The following is a 22,472-nucleotide window of genomic DNA, read 5'->3' as shown; positions in this document are numbered from 1 at the left end:
ACTTTTGGAAACCCTAGTCGTCATTGCCGTTGCCGGATTCCAGCCGACATACAATTTTTTATTTTTTTTTAATTTTCGAAGGTGCCGTTGGACTGTCCTTGCTGCCCGAAATGGGCAGCCCCTTGGCCAGCCCAAGGTGCCCGAATGCTGCCCGAAATTTGCCCCAAAATGGCCTCGGTTTTGTTGCAACAAATCATTTCATGCAGTTAGAAATCGACCTCAATATAATATCATGTATTTGCTACACTAAAATTGTAACCATAGCTCTGATACCACGTGAAAGGGGATCGGTTACGGTGCCCGGTTGCGCAATGGAAGTTTTGAAAAATGTTTTTCAACAAGAAAACAAAACCGAGCACCTCACAATATGTTTAGAAAATAACAATAAGCACAAAGATGACATGCATAGTGTGTTTAGAAAATTACCTATCAATCACAAGAATTGATATTTTGGCTCCAACCAAGTTGTAAACAACTTGGCACTTGAATGGTTGACCTTTTACAAGCTTTCCTTGCTCTTGGACTCCTTCTTTCAAATTAGGTCCACCACCAACAAGCTAAATGCATTCTAATTTTGCACTAGAAAAATTAGAGCATTTTTCATTTGAGAAGATAGTATTTCCTCAACAAAAATTGAAGAAAAAATGAAGGAGAATCACTCTAGAAATTTTGGCCATCATGGTATTGGAGTGAAGGAAGAACAACTTTTTTTGGTGCTTGAAAAAGTGATTGTGTATTCCAAAGGCATGCCATGCCTTGGATGTTGAAAAAGTTGTCTCCCAACTCTTCACCTCCCCATGTACATTTTATTTAGGTTTGTAACAATTACAAGATCCATAGACTTTTATTTAAATGTCTCAAACACATTTGAGACCATTTAAACTTTACTTGATTTTACTCAAGCCCACTAGTTGAATAATTATTTCTAATTGAGCTCTACAATGCACAATGTTATTCATTAATTCAACACTTGAATTAATTTAATTTAGTCCGTAATAATGTTTATGAAAATCACAATTTTCAAATATATTATTTGTTTGGCCAACTTTTAATTTAGGAACACTTCCTCAAATTAAAAGTTACATTCTCCTTATAGAAGTCATACTTCTATTTTTATTTGCGCTTATAAACTACTTTATAAGCTGTTCAACACGTTGAACTATTTTACTTCTCAACGGGATTTAAAAAGTTAGCACTTGTGTGACCCTCAATGGTTCAATGATACAACTAGCCGTGGGTCCACATCTCAATGTGGTTCGGGACTAAACATGTCCTTATATGAGCATACCCCAGTTGCTCCATTCTTACTTATCAACTCCTTGATAATAAGAATGTCAGAACTCAAGTCTGATAGTACCCAACCAATCATGTTAAACGCCTAGCAGCATCGCTTACATGATTCCCTAGGTATCAAATGATAATACCTGCAAGAACCATTATATTATGGTTAGCGTACATTACAGTCCCTTCATCTCATATATCCCGACCGATTCGACAATTATTGGTATATCGAGAGCTGTCAAAGAATCGATACTATGTGTCATGTCGTAGTTGCATCGATGGTGTAATGTATGAAACCTCTTTCATAATTACCACCATACTCTGATAAGAGATTTCATACTACATATACATGTGATGACATAGGATATCCATACCCGAAGGTAAGCAGTGAATCCCCGATTACAATGCATCGACTCCTATATGTTTGGACAAAACACCCAACCTTGCCACCTGATGACCCCATAAGAGTCGGTAAACAAGTCAAAGTGTAATGCTAGCACATAGAGTCTCAATGTTGTCCCGGGTCATAAGGACTAATGGTGTACAACCATTTATTAGGACGTTTCCGCTCGATAAGTGAGAACCACTTGAAAAGTCCTATATGGAGCATTGTTCAGTGCACTCTACCAGGAGCACCTATCTGCATGCTCGGATATCACAATGTTCCATACCAATGAAACATGGTACTCACATCGCAGATACTAGTCTCAAACTCGAGCGGCCTATATCCTTCTTAGCGGCGACTGAATCGACTAGGAACTGTTTAGAATATACAGTATTCCAAATATGAGTTTCATGATACTCATCATATGAGCATCTCATATTCTTTCTACTATTTGTATATTCAATGGCTTTATCTATGCATCTAGCATGGGTATACAGATAAAGATGTGCCAAAACAATAATTTCAAATATTATTAAAATAAAGATTGTTTATACATAGATTTTCATTGTGAACACTCGGCCAGCACTTGGCTCGACGGACACCTACTCTAACAACACCTTCATGCTTTCTGAATATTAGTCCCAAGTTTGGTTTCCCTTTAACATACCTTAGGACTCATTTTAGAGCCACCCAGTGCTTATGTCACGGATTAGACATGAATCTGATGACCACGCTTATTGTATAGGCGAGATGCGGAAGGCTGCATACCATTCCATACATGATACTACTAACTGCACTTGCATAAGGTATCTTGTTCATGCATTCACTTTCTGCCTTATCTGATGGGGATTGAGTACATGAGAGTTTGTGGTGCTGTCCAAGTGGAGTATCCACTGGTTTAGATTCATGCATATTGAATCTTTGAAGTACTTTATCCAGATAGTAACCTTGGCTCAGAAACAAATTCACATTGTCTCTACTTCTTTTTATTTTCATCCCAAGGATTTTCTTTACCTCCCCTAGATTCTTTATTTCAAATTCCGAGTTTAATTGATCTTTAGAGTTTGAATCTCCTTCTTGATATTACTTGCGACGAGCATATCATCAAGATATAATAGCAAGAAGGTGCTGACTTGATCCCCTATATTTTTGAAATATACACAACTATCAAAGTTTCCCCTGGAGAATTCTAATTTTATCATATATTCATCAAATCGCTTATACCACTGTCTAGGGCTCTGTTTGAGTCCATAAAGTGATCTCTTCAATAGACACACTTTATGTTTATTCTCCTTTGTGACAAAACCCTCGGGCTGGTCCATGTAGATGAATTCTTCCAATTATCCATGAAGGAATGCGGTTTTGAAGTCTACTTGTTTCAGTTCTGAGTCCAACTGAGTTACTACATCAAGCATCAACTTGATTGAAGGATGTTTCACAACAGGGGAGTAAATCTCATTGAAATCTATTCCATCCTATGTAAGTATCCTTTGGCAACCAACCTGGCTTTGTACTTCATACTTTCTATTCTGGTAGCTCTTTCTTTTAGTTTGTAAATCCACTTGCAACCCAACGATATTTTTCCTTCTGGCTTGGGTACCAATTCCCATGTGTGGTTTTTTATGAGTGAATTTATCTCGTCATTCATAGCCTCCAGCCAGCTTTTCTTTCTTCTAGAAGTCACGACTTCCTTGAATGATGATGGTTCATAAGTATCTAGTTGTTCTGCTACATGCAAATCATACCAGGTCAAGTCTGCAAAACCTATCCTTTCAGGGGGTTTAACTTCTCTTCTCTTTCTGTCTCGGGCCAGGGCATAGTTCCTTAAATCATCTTCATATTGATTATGATCCACTGACTTATCCGAATGCTTGAATGAATGATTCAAGCCTTCAGTTTCTGGTTGTAGAGTTGATTGTGGCAGCTCCACCTCAACTTGTGAGTTATATTATTGCTCTTGTCTTAGATTTTGCCTTTCTTCCTTTTGATCGTATCCCATTTCGATTTCCAAAAAGGTGACTTCTCTAGTGTTGAAGCACTTTGGGTCGTTTGGTTCCATGTTCCACACTTTATACCCTTTTACCCCTTCGGAATAACCCAAAAAGATGCATTTTAGTGCCCTTGGTTTCAATTTATCTTGTTTAATATGAGCATAAGCTAGGCAACCAAAGAATCTAAGAACTGAGTAGTATGCAAGAACACCATTCCACATTTCCATTGGTGTCTTGAAATTGATTGCACTTGAAGGACAAAGGTTGATCAAGTGACATGATGTAGTTACAGCTTCTCCCCAAATTGGCTTTGTCAAATTTAGCATTCAAAATCATGCACCTTACTCTTTCCAATAGTGTGCGATTTAATCTTTCTGCCACACCATTTTACTGTGGAGTTCCAGCAACATTTTTGTGCCATGTAATTCCATGAGACCTGAAATGTTCTTGAAACTGCTCCGAAAGATATTCCAGGCCATTGTCAGTCCGTAAATGTTTATGTTTTGTCCCTTCATACGAAATCTCAAAAAGGAAAAATGATTGAGAGCAGGGGAGCAAAGCCGAGATACGTCCTTCCAGCCAGAGGGGAGTTCAGTGAGTCTTGGAGAGTGGCCCAACACAAAAAGTTCCCTAGGCCACCGACTAGGACACAAAAGAGACGACTGTTGAGAGAAAGAGCCATTGCAAGAAGAGAGGAGTCTGCTAAGTTGAGAAATGAATCCACAATTGAGGTTCCAGTCTCCAGGGAGCCAGTGGGGAGTAAATCTAAGTTTGGAAGATCGGCTACTGAGGATAAGTTTGTTGAAGATGATGATGATTTGTTAAGTGAAGAAGATGATCAAGCAAGGAAAACAATTAATTTTCGCGTTGGAGAATTTTACATCACTGTGGATTGTGCCACGGGAGTGGTGATACTACCAGAGAGATTTAAAATGATAGAAGAAGGGAACGGGGAGTTGATGCCCCATGAATCATCGCAAAAAGAAGATCAGGCAAATAAACTCCCTGAAGGGAGTTCAAGGGTGATTATAAAGAAGGATCACCCAAGTAAGCCTAAGCAAGTGATACTTGAGAAGCCTACATCGGCCATGACCAAGCACATAAGGCCGTTGTACATCAAAGCCCGCGTGAATGGGAAGCCAGTGTTCAGGGTGTTGATTGACAATGGTTCAGCTGTGAATGTTCTTGCAGTAAGAATGCTGAAAAGTCTGGGCAAAAATGAAGAAGACTTGATTCCTTCGGAAGTTTCGGTTGCTGCATTTACAGGGGAAACCACCAAGACCATTGGGGTATTCCCCGCCGATGTTACTGTGGGGAGTATGTCATCTTTATGTGCATTTTTCGTGGTAAACTCCTCCGCCAACTTCCAAGCATTGTTAGGCAGAGATTGGATCCATGCAAACCAATGCATACCATCCTCAATGCACCAACTGTTGTTATTTTGGAAAGGGGATGATGTGGAGGTTGTAGAAGCTGATGGACAGCCATTTCAAACAAATGCAAGTGCAGTTGAGGCTAGATATTACAACGGGGATTTTGGGCCCATCAAAATCGTAGCAATAACAAGAAAGAAAATCCACTGTACATGCAAACACCAACTCCAAGCTCGGTGTTAGAAAGAATCCTCAAACCTACTGTTATCGTGCCGTCTAGGCCGATAATTCAGCCGCTGATTGAGGAGATTGATGATTGATTTGAACCAAAAAGAAAAGGAGGTAGCTGCAACCTCTATATGGAAGGCACATGTGCAGCAAGTACTGGACAAACTAAAGGAAGAGGAAGCATGTGGCACTTATGGAACTGAAGTTGTCCAAGAAGAAGAATACGAAGATGATGAGCTCCAAGTCGATGAGTTGTTGATGGCGCCATCTCAAATGGAAGATGGCCAACATGAAGTTCAAGACCCATTGGAAGAGATTAACTTGGGGGAGCTTGAGAATCCAAAAGTGGTGTACGTGAGTAAACTACTGGAGAAGCAGTTGAGGCAAGACTTGATCAGCATGTTGAAGGAATACAAAGATTGTTTTGCATGGAGTTATGATGACATGCCAGGGTTGGATCGAAAATTGGTAGAACACCGGCTTCCACTCAAAGAAGGTTTCAAACCATTTCAGCAGCCATCTCGTCGCATGTCAAAAGAAGTCGAATTGAAAGTAAAAGAAGAAGTTGAGAAATTGTTAAAGGCCAAGTTTATAAAACCAATCAGATATACCGAATGGCTTTCGAATATTGTGCCAGTCATGAAAAAGAATGGCAAGGTCAGAATATGCATCGACTTCCGAGACTTGAACTGTGCAACTCCCAAAGATGTATATGTGATGCCAATACCTGATATGTTGATTGATTCTGTGGCTAGGCATGAGTTGTTATCCTTCATGGATGGATTCTCAGGCTACAATCAGATCAAAATAGCATAAACTGACGCTCACAAAACTGCATTCAGATGTCCAGGAGCTGTTGGTACGTTTGAATGGCTTGTTATGCCATTCGGGCTAAAAAACGCAAGAGCCGCGTATCAAAGGGCTATGAACTCGATCTTTCATGATATGATAGGACATCATATTGAAGTGTATATAGACGATATTGTTGTGAAATCCAAACAAGCCGCTGATCACATTGAACACTTGAGGAAAAGCTTCCAAAGAATGAGGCAACATGAGTTGAAGTTAAATCCATTGAAATGTTCCTTTGGTGTGAAAGCAGGAAACTTTCTGGGATTTCTTGTACATCAGAGGGGAGTTGAAGTGGATAAAAACAAAGCCAAAGCTATTATGGAAGCAAATCCACCTAGAAACAAGAAAGAGTTGCAACGCTTCCTTGGGCAAGTGAATTACTTGAGGCGTTTTATTTCTAACCTTGCAGGGAAGACAAAGGAGTTTTCACAGCTGTTGAAGCTTAAAGACAGCGGGGAGTTCAAATGGGAAGAGTCGCATCAGAAAGCTCTTGATGTGATCAAGAGATATTTATCTAACCCGCCCGTTCTTATGCCTCCCAGGTATGGAATGCCCCTTAAATTATACATCTCTGCTGCTCATGAATCAATTGGATGTCTACTAGTTCAAAATAATCATGAAGGAAATGAACAAGCCATCTATTATTTGAGTAGATTCCTTACTCCAGTAGAGGTGAAATACTCTGTGATTGAAAAGCTATGCTTAACACTGTATTATGCATGTACTAAGTTAAGACATTATTTGATTCAATCAAGAGTGTTTGTGGTGGCTAAAACCGATTTGATTAAATACATGCTTAATAGACACATTTTCTCTGGGCGGATTGGTAAATGGTCTTTGGCATTGGCCGAGTTTACATTGACCTATTACCCCCAAAAGTCAATAAAATGCCAAGCTATCGCCGATTTCTTAACTGATCACCCTTCACTTGATGAGTTTATTGGAGAACAGGTTGGATTTCCAGTTTGTGGAGTGGGAGTTCAACCCTGGGAGTTGAAGTTCGATGGATCGAGTACAGAAACAGCAGCTGGAGCTGGTATTGTGATCACCTCCCCAAGAGGTGTGAAAACCGCTCTGTCCTTTAATTTGGATTTTCCATGCACCAACAATCAAGCGGAATACGAAGCACTGGTTATTGGGTTGGAAATTCTGAAAGATTTGGGGGCAAGAGAATTGTTAATATCAGGGGATTCTCAGCTGGTACTCAAACAGCTGTCAGGGGAGTTCAAATGCACAAGTTTGTCCTTGGCTCCATACTATAATGCGGCATCCCAACTCCTAGATGATTTTGAAGAAGTGTCATTAGTACACGTCCCAAGACAAGAAAATTGGGAGGCAGACGAGTTGGCACAGGTTGCTTCGGGATTGAAGATGTCTCCAGAACTCACACACAGGCTAGTGTTGATTCAGAAGAAAAACCACCCTTCAATTCAGCAAAGAGGGATTCAGCTAGACACACTCAACTTGGATGTAAACTTAGCTGGTGACTGGAGGGATGACATGAAAATGGTGCTAGAATCAACCGGGAGAGATATTCCACATGGTTTAAAAATTAGAGCTCTTAATTACGTCTTAGTGGAGGGAGATTTGTACAGGAAAGGGTTAGATGGTTTGCTCCTCAGATGCATAGGCTTCCCAGAAGCTTTGGAGATCATGAAGCAAGTTCATGAGGGAGTGTGTGGAGCGCATCAATCTGGAATAAAGATGAGATGGTTGATAAGGAGGTATGGCTACTATTGGCCATCCATCCTGAAAGATTGCATCAAATATGCTAGGGGATGCCAGCCATGTCAGAGACACGGGAACATCCAAAGAACTCCGGCGGATGAGCTTCACAGCCTTGTCAAACCATGGCCATTCAAGGGCTGGGCCTTGGACTTAATATAGAAAATCTACCCCTCATCATCTAAAGGCCACTCGTTCATCCTTGTGGCTACAGATTTTTTCACCAAATAGGTAGAAGCCGTGCCTTTGAAGAAAGCGGAGCAAGGGGATGTCATTAACTTTGTGAAAGAAAATAGTATTCATAGATTTGGAATCCCAGAGTCATTGACCACGGATCAGGGAACTATGTTCACAGGCTCAGATATGAGGGAATTTGCAGAAGACTATGGAATTAAATTGATAAACTCATCCCCTCATTACCCACAGTCCAACGGGCAAGCCGAAGCGTCAAATAAATTGTTGATAAAGATTCTACAAAAGATGATGGAAGAGAATCCCAGGGATTGGCATGTAAATCTCTTCCTTAATCTCCCCATTAAGAAAGGCTGTCTTGACATCCATCTGCCATATCTCATAGTCATACCATGCAGTTATGGCCAGCAATCCTTATAGACTTGAACATTGCAACTGGAGAAAAGGTTTCCTCAAAGTCAACTCATTGTCTTTGAGTATATCCTTTTGCCACCAATCGCGCCTTCAAGGTCAATACCTTCCCATCCGCCCCAAGTTTCCTCTTGTAAATCCATTTACACCCTATGGGAATAGTTCCCTTAGGTGGATCCACAAGGTTCCACACTTGGTTCGAATGCATGGAATTCATCTCAGATTCCATTGCTTCAAGCCACTTAGATGAATCGGCATCAGATAACGCTTCCTTGAAGGTCCTTGGATTGCATCCATGGTTAGGCTCATCATGCCCTCTTCAAGAAGCATATCATACCTCATAGGTGGTCTCGAGACTCTCTCGGATCTTCTAGGAGCTTGTATCTCCTCTCTTGGCTCTTCGGGTGTGGGTTCTTCAATTGTGGGTGTCTCTCAAACCTCTTCGAGTTCTATCATCTCCCCTTTTCTATCCAATAGAAATTCTTTTTTCCAAAAAAGTTGCATTCCTAGAAACAAATACCTATGTTTTTTAGGGATGATAGAAATTGTATCCAACTGAATTCCTTGGATATCCCACAAAGTAACATAAAATGGATCGACTATCCAATTTATCTCCCACTGCTTGCTTCACATAAGCAGGGCATCCTCATATTCTAAGATAAGAATATTTGGGAGGCTTACCCATCCATATCTCATATGGCGTCTTATCAACTGCCTTTGAATGGACATTATTCAACAACAGTGCCGCGGTCTCAAGCGCATATCCCCAAAAGGATGGCGGCAACTCTGTGAACCCCATCATAGACCGAAACATGTTCATCAAAGTCCGGTTACGACGCTCTGAAACATAATTCAATTGTGGTATAGCAGGCGGAGTCCACTGTGAGAGAATCACATTCTCCCTAAGATACTCTTGGAACTCGGCACTCAAGTACTCACCACCTCGATCTGATCGAAGTGACTTGATGTTTCGTCCCAACTGTTTATCTACTTCACTTCTGAATTCTTTGAACCTTTCAAAGGCTTCAGACTTGTATTTCATCAAATACACATACCCGGTAAAGGTGATGAAGTAGGTATGTCCATGCTTAGTGGTGATGCTAAGCGGACCGCACACATCGGTCTGGATCAAATCCAATAACCCTTTGGCTCGCTCCACATGGCTCTTAAAGGGAATTTTGGTAATCTTTTCTTTTAGACAAGATTCACAAGTTGGGAGAGAATTAATATCAGACATATCAAACATGCCCACTCCCACTAGCCTGTCCATCCTTCTTAGGGAAATATGTCCTAATCGAGCATGCCATAATTTTGCCAAATTTAGAGTATCTTGTTTTTGCTTGTTTGTTGTTGTTATTGTTTGGACATTTTTTAGTGGAATATCTTTCAATTTTAAGATATAGAGATCGTTTTCATGTTCTCCAGTACCAATCAAACATTCATTCTTGTAAATGTTGCAAACACCTTTGCTAAATAAACAAGAATATCCATCTTTATCTAGCATAGAAATGGAAACAATGTTTTTCAACAAATTCGGTGCAAACAAAACATCTCTTAAAATCAACTTAAAATCATTGTTCAAAAGCAAGTAAACATCTCCTACGGTCTTGGCAGCAACTCTTGCTCCATTGCCCATCCTTAAGAAGATCTCACCTTCCCTAAGTCTCCTACTTCTTCCCATCACCTGCAAATCATTACAGAGATGTGAGCCACAGCCGGTATCCAATATCCAAGAAGTAGAGTTAATTGAAATGTTTACTTCAATATAGAACATACCGTTTCCAGAACTCTTCTGGGCAAGATATTCTCTGCAGTTACGCCTCCAATGTCCAGGCTTCTTGCAGTGATGACAAATATCAGCAGTCTTTTCAGCCTTTACTGGTGTAGCTGCCACATAGGGACTCGGAGCTTGCCTCTTCAAGGGCACGTTCTTCTTGGGACGTTGGAAAGAACGCTTCTTTCCCTTCCCATGCGAACCAGTCTTCGCACTAGATGAAGAGAACCCACATAAATAACCGGCTTCTCTTTCTTGATGGTGGACTCAAAGGTCACAAGCATGTTCACCAACTCCTCAAGGGTAGGCTCCAGCTTGTTCATATTGAAATTCCCCACAAAAAGATCAAATGAGCTAGGCAGCGATAAGAGCAACACGTCGGTGGTCAACTCCGAAGGCAACGTAAGATCCATGCCAACGAGCTTATCCACGAGCCCAATCATCTTTATGCCATGCTCATGGACGGAAGCCCTATTTCGCATGCGTAAAGTGATTAGCTCCTTGACGGTAGCATGCCTAAGAGGCCGTGTTTGCTCACCAAAGAGCTCCTTGAGATGCAAATGAATGTCAACAGCACGCTTTGCATCCTCAAAACGCCTCTGCAACTCATCATTCATAGAAGCATGCATGTAACACTTAGCTCGCAAGTCATGGTCACATCAATCCTTGTAAGTCTGCAATTCCTCAGGAGTGCAGTTAGTCGGAGCCTCAACAGGGGGAGACTCAGTAAGTGTACATGATATCCTTTTCGAATTCAAGACGATTTTCAGATTTCTTAGCCAATTGAGGTAATTAGGCCCGGTTAATACGTGTTTGTCGAGTATTGCAGATAGCGGATTGCGAATCGAAGACATTGTCAAAAAAGTACTGAAAAGTAAAACAGATAAATGTTAATGACTATTTTAAAAATATTTAGTAAGATATAAAGTATGGACTTTTACTTTATAAATTTTCGCTCCCACTGTTTTGACATTTTTCACTACCCTCTAGTGAAAACGGAAAACTCCTTTTCTCAGTAGGTACGTAAGGTCCAATTAGCGAATCATGATCCCGAATAATATCAGCCAATCACAATTCCTAATAGGTAGTTTCCAATTGCATCACCATGCAACCCTCTACGTAAACTTTTGTCTCACGTTTGATTAGGACCCAATAATATGATGTCGTTTATCTTTACGTGTCAAGCCTTACCGATCGATGTTGAACCTTAATGGACGGTCGCCATGATTTTCCTCAATAATATGATCCGAAATCATGGGAGTTCCACGTAGTTAACATTACCATGTCAATGGATGTCACAGATTTCCGGGGTCCAGGGTCCCCCCAATAATATGAGCCGAGCCCCGAACATGGGTAGCATTCATCATGCACCAATTGTCGATGGAAGACAAGGAAATTATAAACAATTTTATAATTCCCCTTTTCGGGCTTGATTTTAATTTTGAATCTTATTCAAAATGAGGGTTTTTAATTTTGAAAGGTCTTATCATTAATTTTATTTAAAAGCTCGCCATGTTTGATCGTATGTTTGCCGGATTCATGCAATTTTGTTATTAGCATAATGATACCGCACATACTCATTATTTATAACAGATCATGCATATATTATAAACAGTAAACTAAACAAAGATGATCAATCGTCCAAAAACTAATGGCCCGTGTGAGCTAAACATTGGCCTAGGTCCAATCCTAGGGAAATGCATGGGATGCAAATGCAACTTTTGCATAAGCCTCCAATAATTACATGTCTTCAATCTTCATAATCATCAAGGCCACCATCTTCCAATCTTGATCTTCCACTATACTAATATTTACAAATAAATATCCATGGCAAATAGGGATAAATCTCATGGGGTGGGAACGGGCCATAAACCAAGCCCACTTTTAAATTGATAATTATAACAATCATTCAACACAAAATATCCTAGCATACACCTACAAATTGGGCTTGGGCTTTTGATCATCCTTCATGCATAATATCACATATCATACATCATCAATTAATTATAACAATAATCAATTGATCCAATATTATATATCTTGATCCAATCACTAACCGCCACGATTATAAACTAAATTAACAAAGTATACAAACTCCTTTGTCTATTTTCTAATTAATTTATTTATAACCGAATTTCTTGTAAATCACAATTTACTATGATAATTAAAGTCCAATTTCAATTATTTATTTCATGAGAAATATGTACAATTTTTGTAATTTAAACTTAAGGGCCCAAAAAATCATTTTTCACCAAAAACATTTTGGACCATTTAAATTCACAAATTGTGTTAGCCATCTAATGACCCAACAAATTCAAGGCCCATGACACTTTGATATTCCAAAACACTTTTGGAAACCCTAGTCGTCATTGCCGTTGCCGGATTCCAGCCGACATACAATTTTTTATTTTTTTTAATTTTCGAAGGTGCCGTTGGACTGTCCTTGCTGCCCGAAATGGGCAGCCCCTTGGCCAGCCCAAGGTGCCCGAATGCTGCCCAAAATTTGCCCCAAAATGGCCTCGGTTTTGTTGCAACAAATCATTTCATGCAGTTAGAAATCGACCTCAATATAATATCATGTATTTTCTACACTAAAATTGTAACCATAGCTCTGATACCACGTGAAAGGGGATCGGTTACGGTGCCCGGTTGCGCAATGGAAGTTTTGAAAAATGTTTTTCAACAAGAAAACAAAACCGAGCACCTCACAATATGTTTAGAAAATAACAATAAGCACAAAGATGACATGCATAGTGTGTTTAGAAAATTACCTATCAATCACAAGAATTGATATTTTGGCTCCAACCAAGTTGTAAACAACTTGGCACTTGAATGGTTGACCTTTTACAAGCTTTCCTTGCTCTTGGACTCCTTCTTTCAAATTAGGTCCACCACCAACAAGCTAAATGCATTCTAATTTTGCACTAGAAAAATTAGAGCATTTTTCATTTGAGAAGATAGTATTTCCTCAACAAAAATTGAAGAAAAAATGAAGGAGAATCACTCTAGAAATTTTGGCCATCATGGTATTGGAGTGAAGGAAGAACAACTTTTTTTGGTGCTTGAAAAAGTGATTGTGTATTCCAAAGGCATGCCATGCCTTGGATGTTGAAAAAGTTGTCTCCCAACTCTTCACCTCCCCATGTACATTTTATTTGGGTTTGTAACAATTACAAGATCCATAGACTTTTATTTAAATGTCTCAAACACATTTGAGACCATTTAAACTTTACTTGATTTTACTCAAGCCCACTAGTTGAATAATTATTTCTAATTGAGCTCTACAATGCACAATGTTATTCATTAATTCAACACTTGAATTAATTTAATTTAGTCCGTAATAATGTTTATGAAAATCACAATTTTCAAATATATTATTTGTTTGGCCAACTTTTAATTTAGGAACACTTCCTCAAATTAAAAGTTACATTCTCCTTATAGAAGTCATACTTCTATTTTTATTTGCGCTTATAAACTACTTTATAAGCTGTTCAACACGTTGAACTATTTTACTTCTCAACGGGATTTAAAAAGTTAGCACTTGTGTGACCCTCAATGGTTCAATGATACAACTAGCCGTGGGTCCACATCTCAATGTGGTTCGGGACTAAACATGTCCTTATATGAGCATACCCCAGTTGCTCCATTCTTACTTATCAACTCCTTGATAATAAGAATAGTCAGAACTCAAGTCTGATAGTACCCAACCAATCATGTTAAACGCCTAGCAGCATCGCTTACCTGATTCCCTAGGTATCAAATGATAATACCTGCAAGAACCATTATATTATGGTTAGCGTACATTACAGTCCCTTCATCTCATATATCCCGACCGATTCGACAATTATTGGTATATCGAGAGCTGTCAAAGAATCGATACTATGTGTCATGTCGTAGTTGCATCGATGGTGTAATGTATGAAACCTCTTTCATAATTACCACCATACTCTGATAAGAGATTTCATACTACATATACATGTGATGACATAGGATATCCATACCCGAAGGTAAGCAGTGAATCCCCGATTACAATGCATCGAATCCTATATGTTTGTACAAAACACCCAACCTTGCCACCTGATGACCCCATAAGAGTCGGTAAACAAGTCAAAGTGTAATGCTAGCACATAGAGTCTCAATGTTGTCCCGGGTCATAAGGACTAATGGTGTACAACCATTAATTAGGACGTTTCCGCTCGATAAGTGAGAACCACTTGAAAAGTCCTATATGGAGCATTGTTCAGTGCACTCTACCAGGAGCACCTATCTGCATGCTCGGATATCACAATGTTCCATACCAATGAAACATGGTACTCACATCGCAGATACTAGTCTCAAACTCGAGCGGCCTATATCCTTCTTAGCGGCGACTGAATCGACTAGGAACTGTTTAGAATATACAGTATTCCAAATATGAGTTTCATGATACTCATCATATGAGCATATCATATTCTTTCTACTATTTGTATATTCAAGGGCTTTATCTATGCATCTAGCATGGGTATACAGATAAAGATGTGCCAAAACAATAATTTCAAATATTATTAAAATAAAGATTGTTTATACATAGATTTTCATTGTGAACACTCGGCCAACACTTGGCTCGACAGACACCTACTCTAACAACACCTTCATGCTTTCTGAATATTAGTCCCAAGTTTGGTTTCCCTTTAACATACCTTAGGACTCATTTTAGAGCCACCCAGTGCTTATGTCACGGATTAGACATGAATCTGATGACCACGCTTATTGTATAGGCGAGATGCGGAAGGCTGCATACCATTCCATACATGATACTACTAACTGCACTTGCATAAGGTATCTTGTTCATGCATTCACTTTCTGCCTTATCTGATGGGGATTGAGTACATGAGAGTTTGTGGTGCTGTCCAAGTGGAGTATCCACTGGTTTAGATTCATGCATATTGAATCTTTGAAGTACTTTATCCAGATAGTAACCTTGGCTCAGAAACAAATTCACATTGTCTCTACTTCTTTTTATTTTCATCCCAAGGATTTTCTTTACCTCCCCTAGATTCTTTATTTCAAATTCCGAGTTTAATTGATCTTTAGAGTTTGAATCTCCTTCTTGATATTACTTGCGACGAGCATATCATCAAGATATAATAGCAAGAAGGTGCTGACTTGATCCCCTATATTTTTGAAATATACACAACTATCAAAGTTTCCCCTGGAGAATTCTAATTTTATCATATATTCATCAAATCGCTTATACCACTGTCTAGGGCTCTGTTTGAGTCCATAAAGTGATCTCTTCAATAGACACACTTTATGTTTATTCTCCTTTGTGACAAAACCCTCGGGCTGGTCCATGTAGATGAATTCTTCCAATTATCCATGAAGGAATGCGGTTTTGAAGTCTACTTGTTTCAGTTCTGAGTCCAACTGAGTTACTACATCAAGCATCAACTTGATTGAAGGATGTTTCACAACAGGGGAGTAAATCTCATTGAAATCTATTCCATCCTATGTAAGTATCCTTTGGCAACCAACCTGGCTTTGTACTTCATACTTTCTATTCTGGTAGCTCTTTCTTTTAGTTTGTAAATCCACTTGCAACCCAACGATATTTTTCCTTCTGGCTTGGGTACCAATTCCCATGTGTGGTTTTTTATGAGTGAATTTATCTCGTCATTCATAGCCTCCAGCCAGCTTTTCTTTCTTCTAGAAGTCACGACTTCCTTGAATGATGATGGTTCATAAGTATCTAGTTGTTCTGCTACATGCAAATCATACCAGGTCAAGTCTGCAAAACCTATCCTTTCAGGGGGTTTAACTTCTTTTCTCTTTCTGTCTCGGGCCAGGGCATAGTTCCTTAAATCATCTTCATATTGATTATGATCCACTGACTTATCCGAATGCTTGAATGAATGATTCAAGCCTTCAGTTTCTGGTTGTAGAGTTGATTGTGGCAGCTCCACCTCAACTTGTGAGTTATATTATTGCTCTTGTCTTAGATTTTGCCTTTCTTCCTTTTGATCGTATCCCATTTCGGTTTCCAAAAAGGTGACTTCTCTAGTGTTGAAGCACTTTGGGCCGTTTGGTTCCATGTTCCACACTTTATACCCTTTTACCCCTTCGGAATAACCCAAAAAGATGCATTTTAGTGCCCTTGGTTTCAATTTATCTTGTTTAATATGAGCATAAGCTAGGCAACCAAAGAATCTAAGAACTGAGTAGTATGCGAGAACACCATTCCACATTTCCATTGGTGTCTTGAAATTGATTGCACTTGAAGGACAAAGGTTGATCAAGTGACATGATGTAGTTACAGCTTCTCCCCAAATTGGCTTTGGCAAATTTAGCATTCAAAATCATGCACCTTACTCTTTCCAATAGTGTGCGATTTAATCTTTCTGCCACACCATTTTACTGTGGAGTTCCAGCAACATTTTTGTGCCATGTAATTCCATGAGACCTGAAATGTTCTTGAAACTGCTCCGAAAGATATTCCAGGCCATTGTCAGTCCGTAAATGTTTATGTTTTGTCCCTTGTTTATTTTCATTTGCCAGCAACCATCCCTTAAATTTTATGAAGGCTTCGTCTTTAGTTTTTAGGACATACACGCAAGACCTTCTAGAGTAAAAATCTATGATAGACATGAAATATCTTCCATCGCCATGTTTTCTGTTTTTTAGGGACCCCATAGATCAGAATGATCATATTCAAAGGGCTTGCTTGTGTTATATTTGCCTACACCGAAGTGGGCTCTTTTAGACTTCCCTAAAACACAATATTTACAAAAGTCTATGCACTGTATCTTATCCCCACATAGTAAATTTTATTTATTTAGTTCCATTAAACCTCTCTCACTTACATGACCTAGTCTTTGATGACAAATTTAACCTGTCCAGTGTTTTGTGTACAACCTCAGTCCCTCCCACTATATTTCTACCTAGTAGAAAGCACAGTGATTGTTTTCAAGTGCTTTCAATATTACCATAGAACCTTTGCATACTTTTAAGAGACCATTTTTAGACTTAAAAGAATAGCCATTAGAGTCAAATGTAGCAAGAGAAATTAAGTTTCGTTTTAGTTCTGGTACACGCCTTACTTGGGGAAGCAAAAGGTTTTTGTCCATCATGTGTCCACAATGCAATGCTTCCAATTCCTTGGACTTTACACATTTTATTGTTTCCCAAGAGAACTAGTAACTCCTGTGCTCCTGTAAAATCTTGGAACCAAGTTTTTGTAGGGCACATGTGGAATGAGCATCCAGTGTCTAATATCCACTCACTTCTAGGATTCTGTTTTACTATTACCAAAGCTTTCGCGGAATCATATCCTTCAAAGGAAACAGCTGCCATTGCTTCATATCTTGGCTTATCTTGGGGCCTATTTTTCCTTTATGGGCAGTCTCTTTTGAAGTGTCCTTCCTTGTGTCATTGAAAACATTTAAATCTTGATTTTTTCTTTGACCTTGATCTGTCTCTTGATCCCTTATATGTTTTCTTTTCTGATCTGCCACGAGCCATAAGAACATCCCCTGTGTTTTCCTTTGGTTGCTTTGTTTTCTTTGTAGTTCCTTGGCTTGTACAACATATTGTTCTTCTTCTAGAGTGATGGGTTTGTTCTCTCCCATATAACATAGCATCCCTAAAGTTTTCATATGAATTAGGAAGAGCATTCAAGAGAATGAGTGCCTTATCTTCTTCTTCTAGCTTTATCTCTATGTTCTCTAGATCATCGAGAACCTTTAAGAAATCATCAATCTGATCACCTATGCTTCTCCCTTCCCTAATTTAATATGAGTATAGACGTTTTTCATATAGAAGTCGGTTTGCCAAAAAGTTCATATACAACTTTTCCAATTTCAGCCACATGGCAGAAGCTGACTTCTCCTTAGCTACTTCTCGTAGTGGTCTGTATCCCACAAGCCAAAATCATTTTTCCCGGTGAATTTCTCAATATTTTACTTCATGGAACTCATCGTGTGGTTCGTTTCCCAACGACGACGCAACTTATTAGATCAATCCACTATCAACGATTTTGAATGAACATATCAGCTCCTCTACTTGTTGTGTACTGCTACTACACAAGTGACCGAGACCAGTTTCCTTTGAATTCACTATGACTTGTATGTATGCACATTGAATACACACACACATCCTGAGATACATATTATGTGACAACAAGCAAATCGAAAACAAAGGCACAACACATTACGTGCTTCAACCAATGTGGCTTGGAAGAGCAGCGATCTTTATTAATTAATAATCCAAGTGAAGAGTCAATTACAAATACATGCCAAAGAAAGGAATTACATACCAGATTTTACCCTTCAATCTGTCTTCGACTCCTTAAGCATGCCTAGAGGACCAGTCACCAGAAGCTTCTTTTCCAACTGCCTTTTATCTTGTGAGTTTGTCCCCATCAACCTACAACCAGTGATAGCATGTTACATTTGTTATGGCCAATAACTAATGCTTAACTACTCCTCACTACCCCCGTTGACTATCCAGCTTGGAAGACACCTAATCAAAAATTATTATTAATAATATTATTTTCAGAGTGGGTTCGAGGATGGGGATAGTAAATCCCCGAACCCAAAAATACCAGGGATCCCAATCCCTTATGAGTTTTCCTCGCTAGACCTCGAATCTTTGGGGAAAATTGTCATCTCTAACCTAGATATGACTTAAGAAAGGATAAATATATCAGTTTCTTTTCAAGTAATTAATCGACGTTATTCAAGGATAATATAGAATTATAAAAAAAATTAGTATACTTCGTTGTAAATCGGAGTCCCAAACAAAAGCACATACTTGAATGAATATTTGGTAGATAATCACAAAAAGTTTTCCGAAAAACTCAGACATCAACATTCAAGGACGGAGCCAGGATTCAAAATTATCTGGGGCTGTCTCCGTCCCATACTGTATTTAATAAATTAAATAATTAAATAAAAAATTTAAAATAAAAAATATGTAACATTGACTTCATGAAAACATATAACAAGAGTATTTAATATTTAATATCTTCAAAAACATGGAGCTAAACACTACTGAAGTTGTGTTCTTCGATTGTTCTTAGAATAAAACTTGTAACGTCCCAAAAATATGAAAGTCCACGTGAACCACAGTGCATACAAGTTATTAAATTTTTTTTGTATTTTATTAAATTATTTTAAAGCATTAAATGCATGTTTACTTCATTAATTTGTGTTTAATTATTTTTATGCATTTTATGCATAATTCATGCATGATAGGATTCAATTCATGAATTTTTAAAAGTTCACGCATTAGGGTTTTTAGGTGCATTTTACGTTCGAACGAGGATCGGAGATCGGAGAATTTTCAGGAAAATTATTTAATACATGATTAATTTGTATAAATTAATATACGGTGTTTTAAGTGGATTTTTCAAATAATGGGATTTTACTAGGTATTCTTACCCGCAGAACTTTATTTTTATCGGTACACAAATTTTATTGAATCGGGAGACTTTTTAATGGTTCGGCTAATATTTTCAAAACTTTTCTAATACGCAATATTTTTCGAGAGTGCGTTTGGATTTAATGGGCCCATTTTTTAACTTATTTAGCTTAAAACCTTTTTTAAAAACTTTTAAAAGGAATTTTGGCCATTAACAAATCTTTAATGTAATGATTAAGCAATTAAGTAATATTTATCCTAAACTAAACGTTATCAGCCGATACTCACCCCATTCACATTCCCTCCTCATCGGTTTCATCACCTAAACAACTGAAAGCATAGGTCTCCTCTTGTCCTTGCAAAGAAAAATTCATCCTAGACTCCTCTCATCAACCTTGCTCTCCAAACTTTCTAAGGCACGCTTTGTATTTTTTTTCTGCATCATACACGATTATTATGCTGGTGATTTGCTTTTGTGCATGAAATTTTCGATCTAGACTTATGCATGAGTAATTCTCTGTTTACTTTTATCTTGGTGTTTTCTTGCCCAATTCTCACGTGTGTCTGAATCTGTGCAAGGGAATGCTGTAACGTTGTTGTAAGGGAGCTGTACAGATCAGAATCATTGAGGTTTCGCTGCTGGGATTGAGGGTTGGTCGAGTTTTATTGTCGGGTTGAAGGCTGTGCGGGTTGGAGCTTGTGTAGGGCGGCGCGATAGAGAGTTCTGTCCATCCAGCTGTGTGAGGGCCTTCTCCAGACCTGGAACAGACCCTGGTGAGTCTGAGATGGGGCTTGGAAGGGCTCGAATCACGCTGGAGTGACAGTTTGAACGATCGGGACATGTTGAGGAAGAGTAGACGCGGTAGGTGCTCTTTATGGGTTCTCGATTTTTAGAGGTGAGCGGCCTGCATGGTGCTTGTGGCGTGGGGTTGATATGTCCATTGAAGTCTTGTCTTGGTCCCTAGCAGGTTGGTTCGGGGCTGGTGCGTCGGGTTTAAGGAGGAGACGTGAGTTTTGGGAAGAAAGGCTTGCATGAGGTGGCTAGATAGGATAGGACCGAGTGTTTTGGGCATATTCTGGAAATTTCAGCCGTGAGTGGGAGGATTTAATGACATTGAATTAGGACCTTTAAAGTGTTTTAAGATATGACAATAAGTTGGAAAAAATTTGGTTGTGTTTTGAGTCGATTCGGGTTAAAACTGGAACCCCGGTTTGAGTTTTAAAATGAATCGATTGAGTTTGATTTGTGGGCTCGAACTTACGTCTAGGAATACTTTTAAAATTGTTTTGAAACATTGTAAGGAGTTTGATAAGCTTCGAGTCAATTTTAGAGGTCCATGGGTGAAACGATAGTTTTCGGGTTTCCAGGGGAAAAATAGTCATTTTGCACCCGAGGGTGAGATTTTGGTCATGGCAACACCCTGAGCACAAATATATGATATTTTAAATGTTTATGCATCATTTTTATGATTTTTACACAATTATGATGAATACGTTACATGCTTGGTTTAAAGGAAAAGTACACATATGCATGTTTTTATAAAGTGATGAAAATAATAATATTTTTGAAGGATGAGAATTGGTTGTGACTGACGATGTATATGTATACGATGACATGAGATATGATGAGCTGAGGCCCGGGCTCAGTGGGCGGGTAATGCTGTCGCTGATATCCCCCGCCACCGGGTACCACGGTTTTATAGATGGATCCATCGATAGAGCTGATACGAAAGTCACAACTAATGAACTGAATTCAATTAAAAGAAAATGTATACGTTTATGATGACATGAGATGACATGATTTGACACGTACGTATATGCTGATACGATGATACATGCTATGATTATTACCATGTTTTGACAGGACACGTTTACGTATACGATTTGTACTGCCGACACGAAATGTATGTTGATTATGCTATTTTTCACTGCTGTGTGCTACATATATGTACTTGTTATTACTGGTACAGGTGTGTTGAGTCTTTAGACTCACTAGGCGTATGTGATGCAGGTGAGATTGACGATGAGGAGACTGTAGGTGCTGAACTCTGAGTAGGCAGACCTGGTGCGGTGACAGGACCCGAGGACCGCATGTTTTCCGCATAATGTTTTATGAGATTTGAAAGGAGATGAATATTTTAATACGTTGATGATTTTAAGGTTTTTATACGTTTATTTTTACTTATGAGTTTGGATAAATTTGGTTATTTTAAACTGCGCTATTTTTACTATCAAATATTTAAGATTATTTTTTTAAATGTTAATTTTTCTGTAGAATGCATGCATGCGAAATTCGAAAATGTGAGCTTTAAAAAAAAATTCCGTTTTTTTTAAAAAAACTAGTAGACGTTTCAAAACTCATTAATTATTAAATCGTTATCAATTTTTTCAACCAAATCTCGTTCGATGTAGATTACCATAGAATCTCTTTCATCTTGTTACGAAGAGCTGTTTTAACAAGTTTCATTGCTGAAAATGCTCGTTCCGTTGTTGCTGTAGAAACAGAGAGAGTTAAAACAAGACGAATCAAATGAAATAAAGCACTTTGATAAGACCCCATTCCTAGAGCTAACATCATATAACCCAATTGAAACATTGTCGAATAGACCAAACCTATCAATTATATATATATATATATATATATATATATATAAATATATCAGATTCGATAAAAAAAGTAAACAATGTGATAATAATGTATAAATCAACTGCCAATCATATCGTAGGTTCTTGACTTATTTGTCTTCGTTAATCTTCGACCTAATTCAGAAATAGTTGATAAATTCTGAAATATTTCATGGCCAACAACATCAAGTTTATAGTGATCCAATTGCATTCTCAAGTGATGCAAATCTTGTGAATAG

The 22,472-nt window shown here is 38.6% G+C and overlaps 1 protein-coding gene across 1 annotated transcript; it reads left to right on the top strand.

The window, feature by feature from the left end:
* Positions 1-6,182: 6,182 nt before the first annotated feature.
* Positions 6,183-7,997, top strand: LOC142556390 (uncharacterized). Its single transcript, XM_075667850.1, has one exon. It carries the CDS (start codon positions 6,183-6,185, stop codon positions 7,995-7,997), a length of 1,815 nt encoding a protein of 604 aa, XP_075523965.1.
* The last annotated feature ends 14,475 nt before the right edge of the window (positions 7,998-22,472 follow it).

The sequence above is a fragment of the Primulina tabacum genome, chromosome 9 (genome assembly GCF_025594145.1).
Source record: "Primulina tabacum isolate GXHZ01 chromosome 9, ASM2559414v2, whole genome shotgun sequence".
Taxonomy (NCBI): Eukaryota; Viridiplantae; Streptophyta; class Magnoliopsida; order Lamiales; family Gesneriaceae; genus Primulina; species Primulina tabacum.
This window is presented reverse-complemented; position numbering and strand designations above follow the sequence as displayed.

Bases quoted from the DNA above. Each gene is read 5' to 3' on its own strand.
- LOC142556390 (XM_075667850.1), top strand. From the start codon at position 6,183: ATGAACTCGATCTTTCATGATATGATAGGACATCATATTGAAGTGTAT.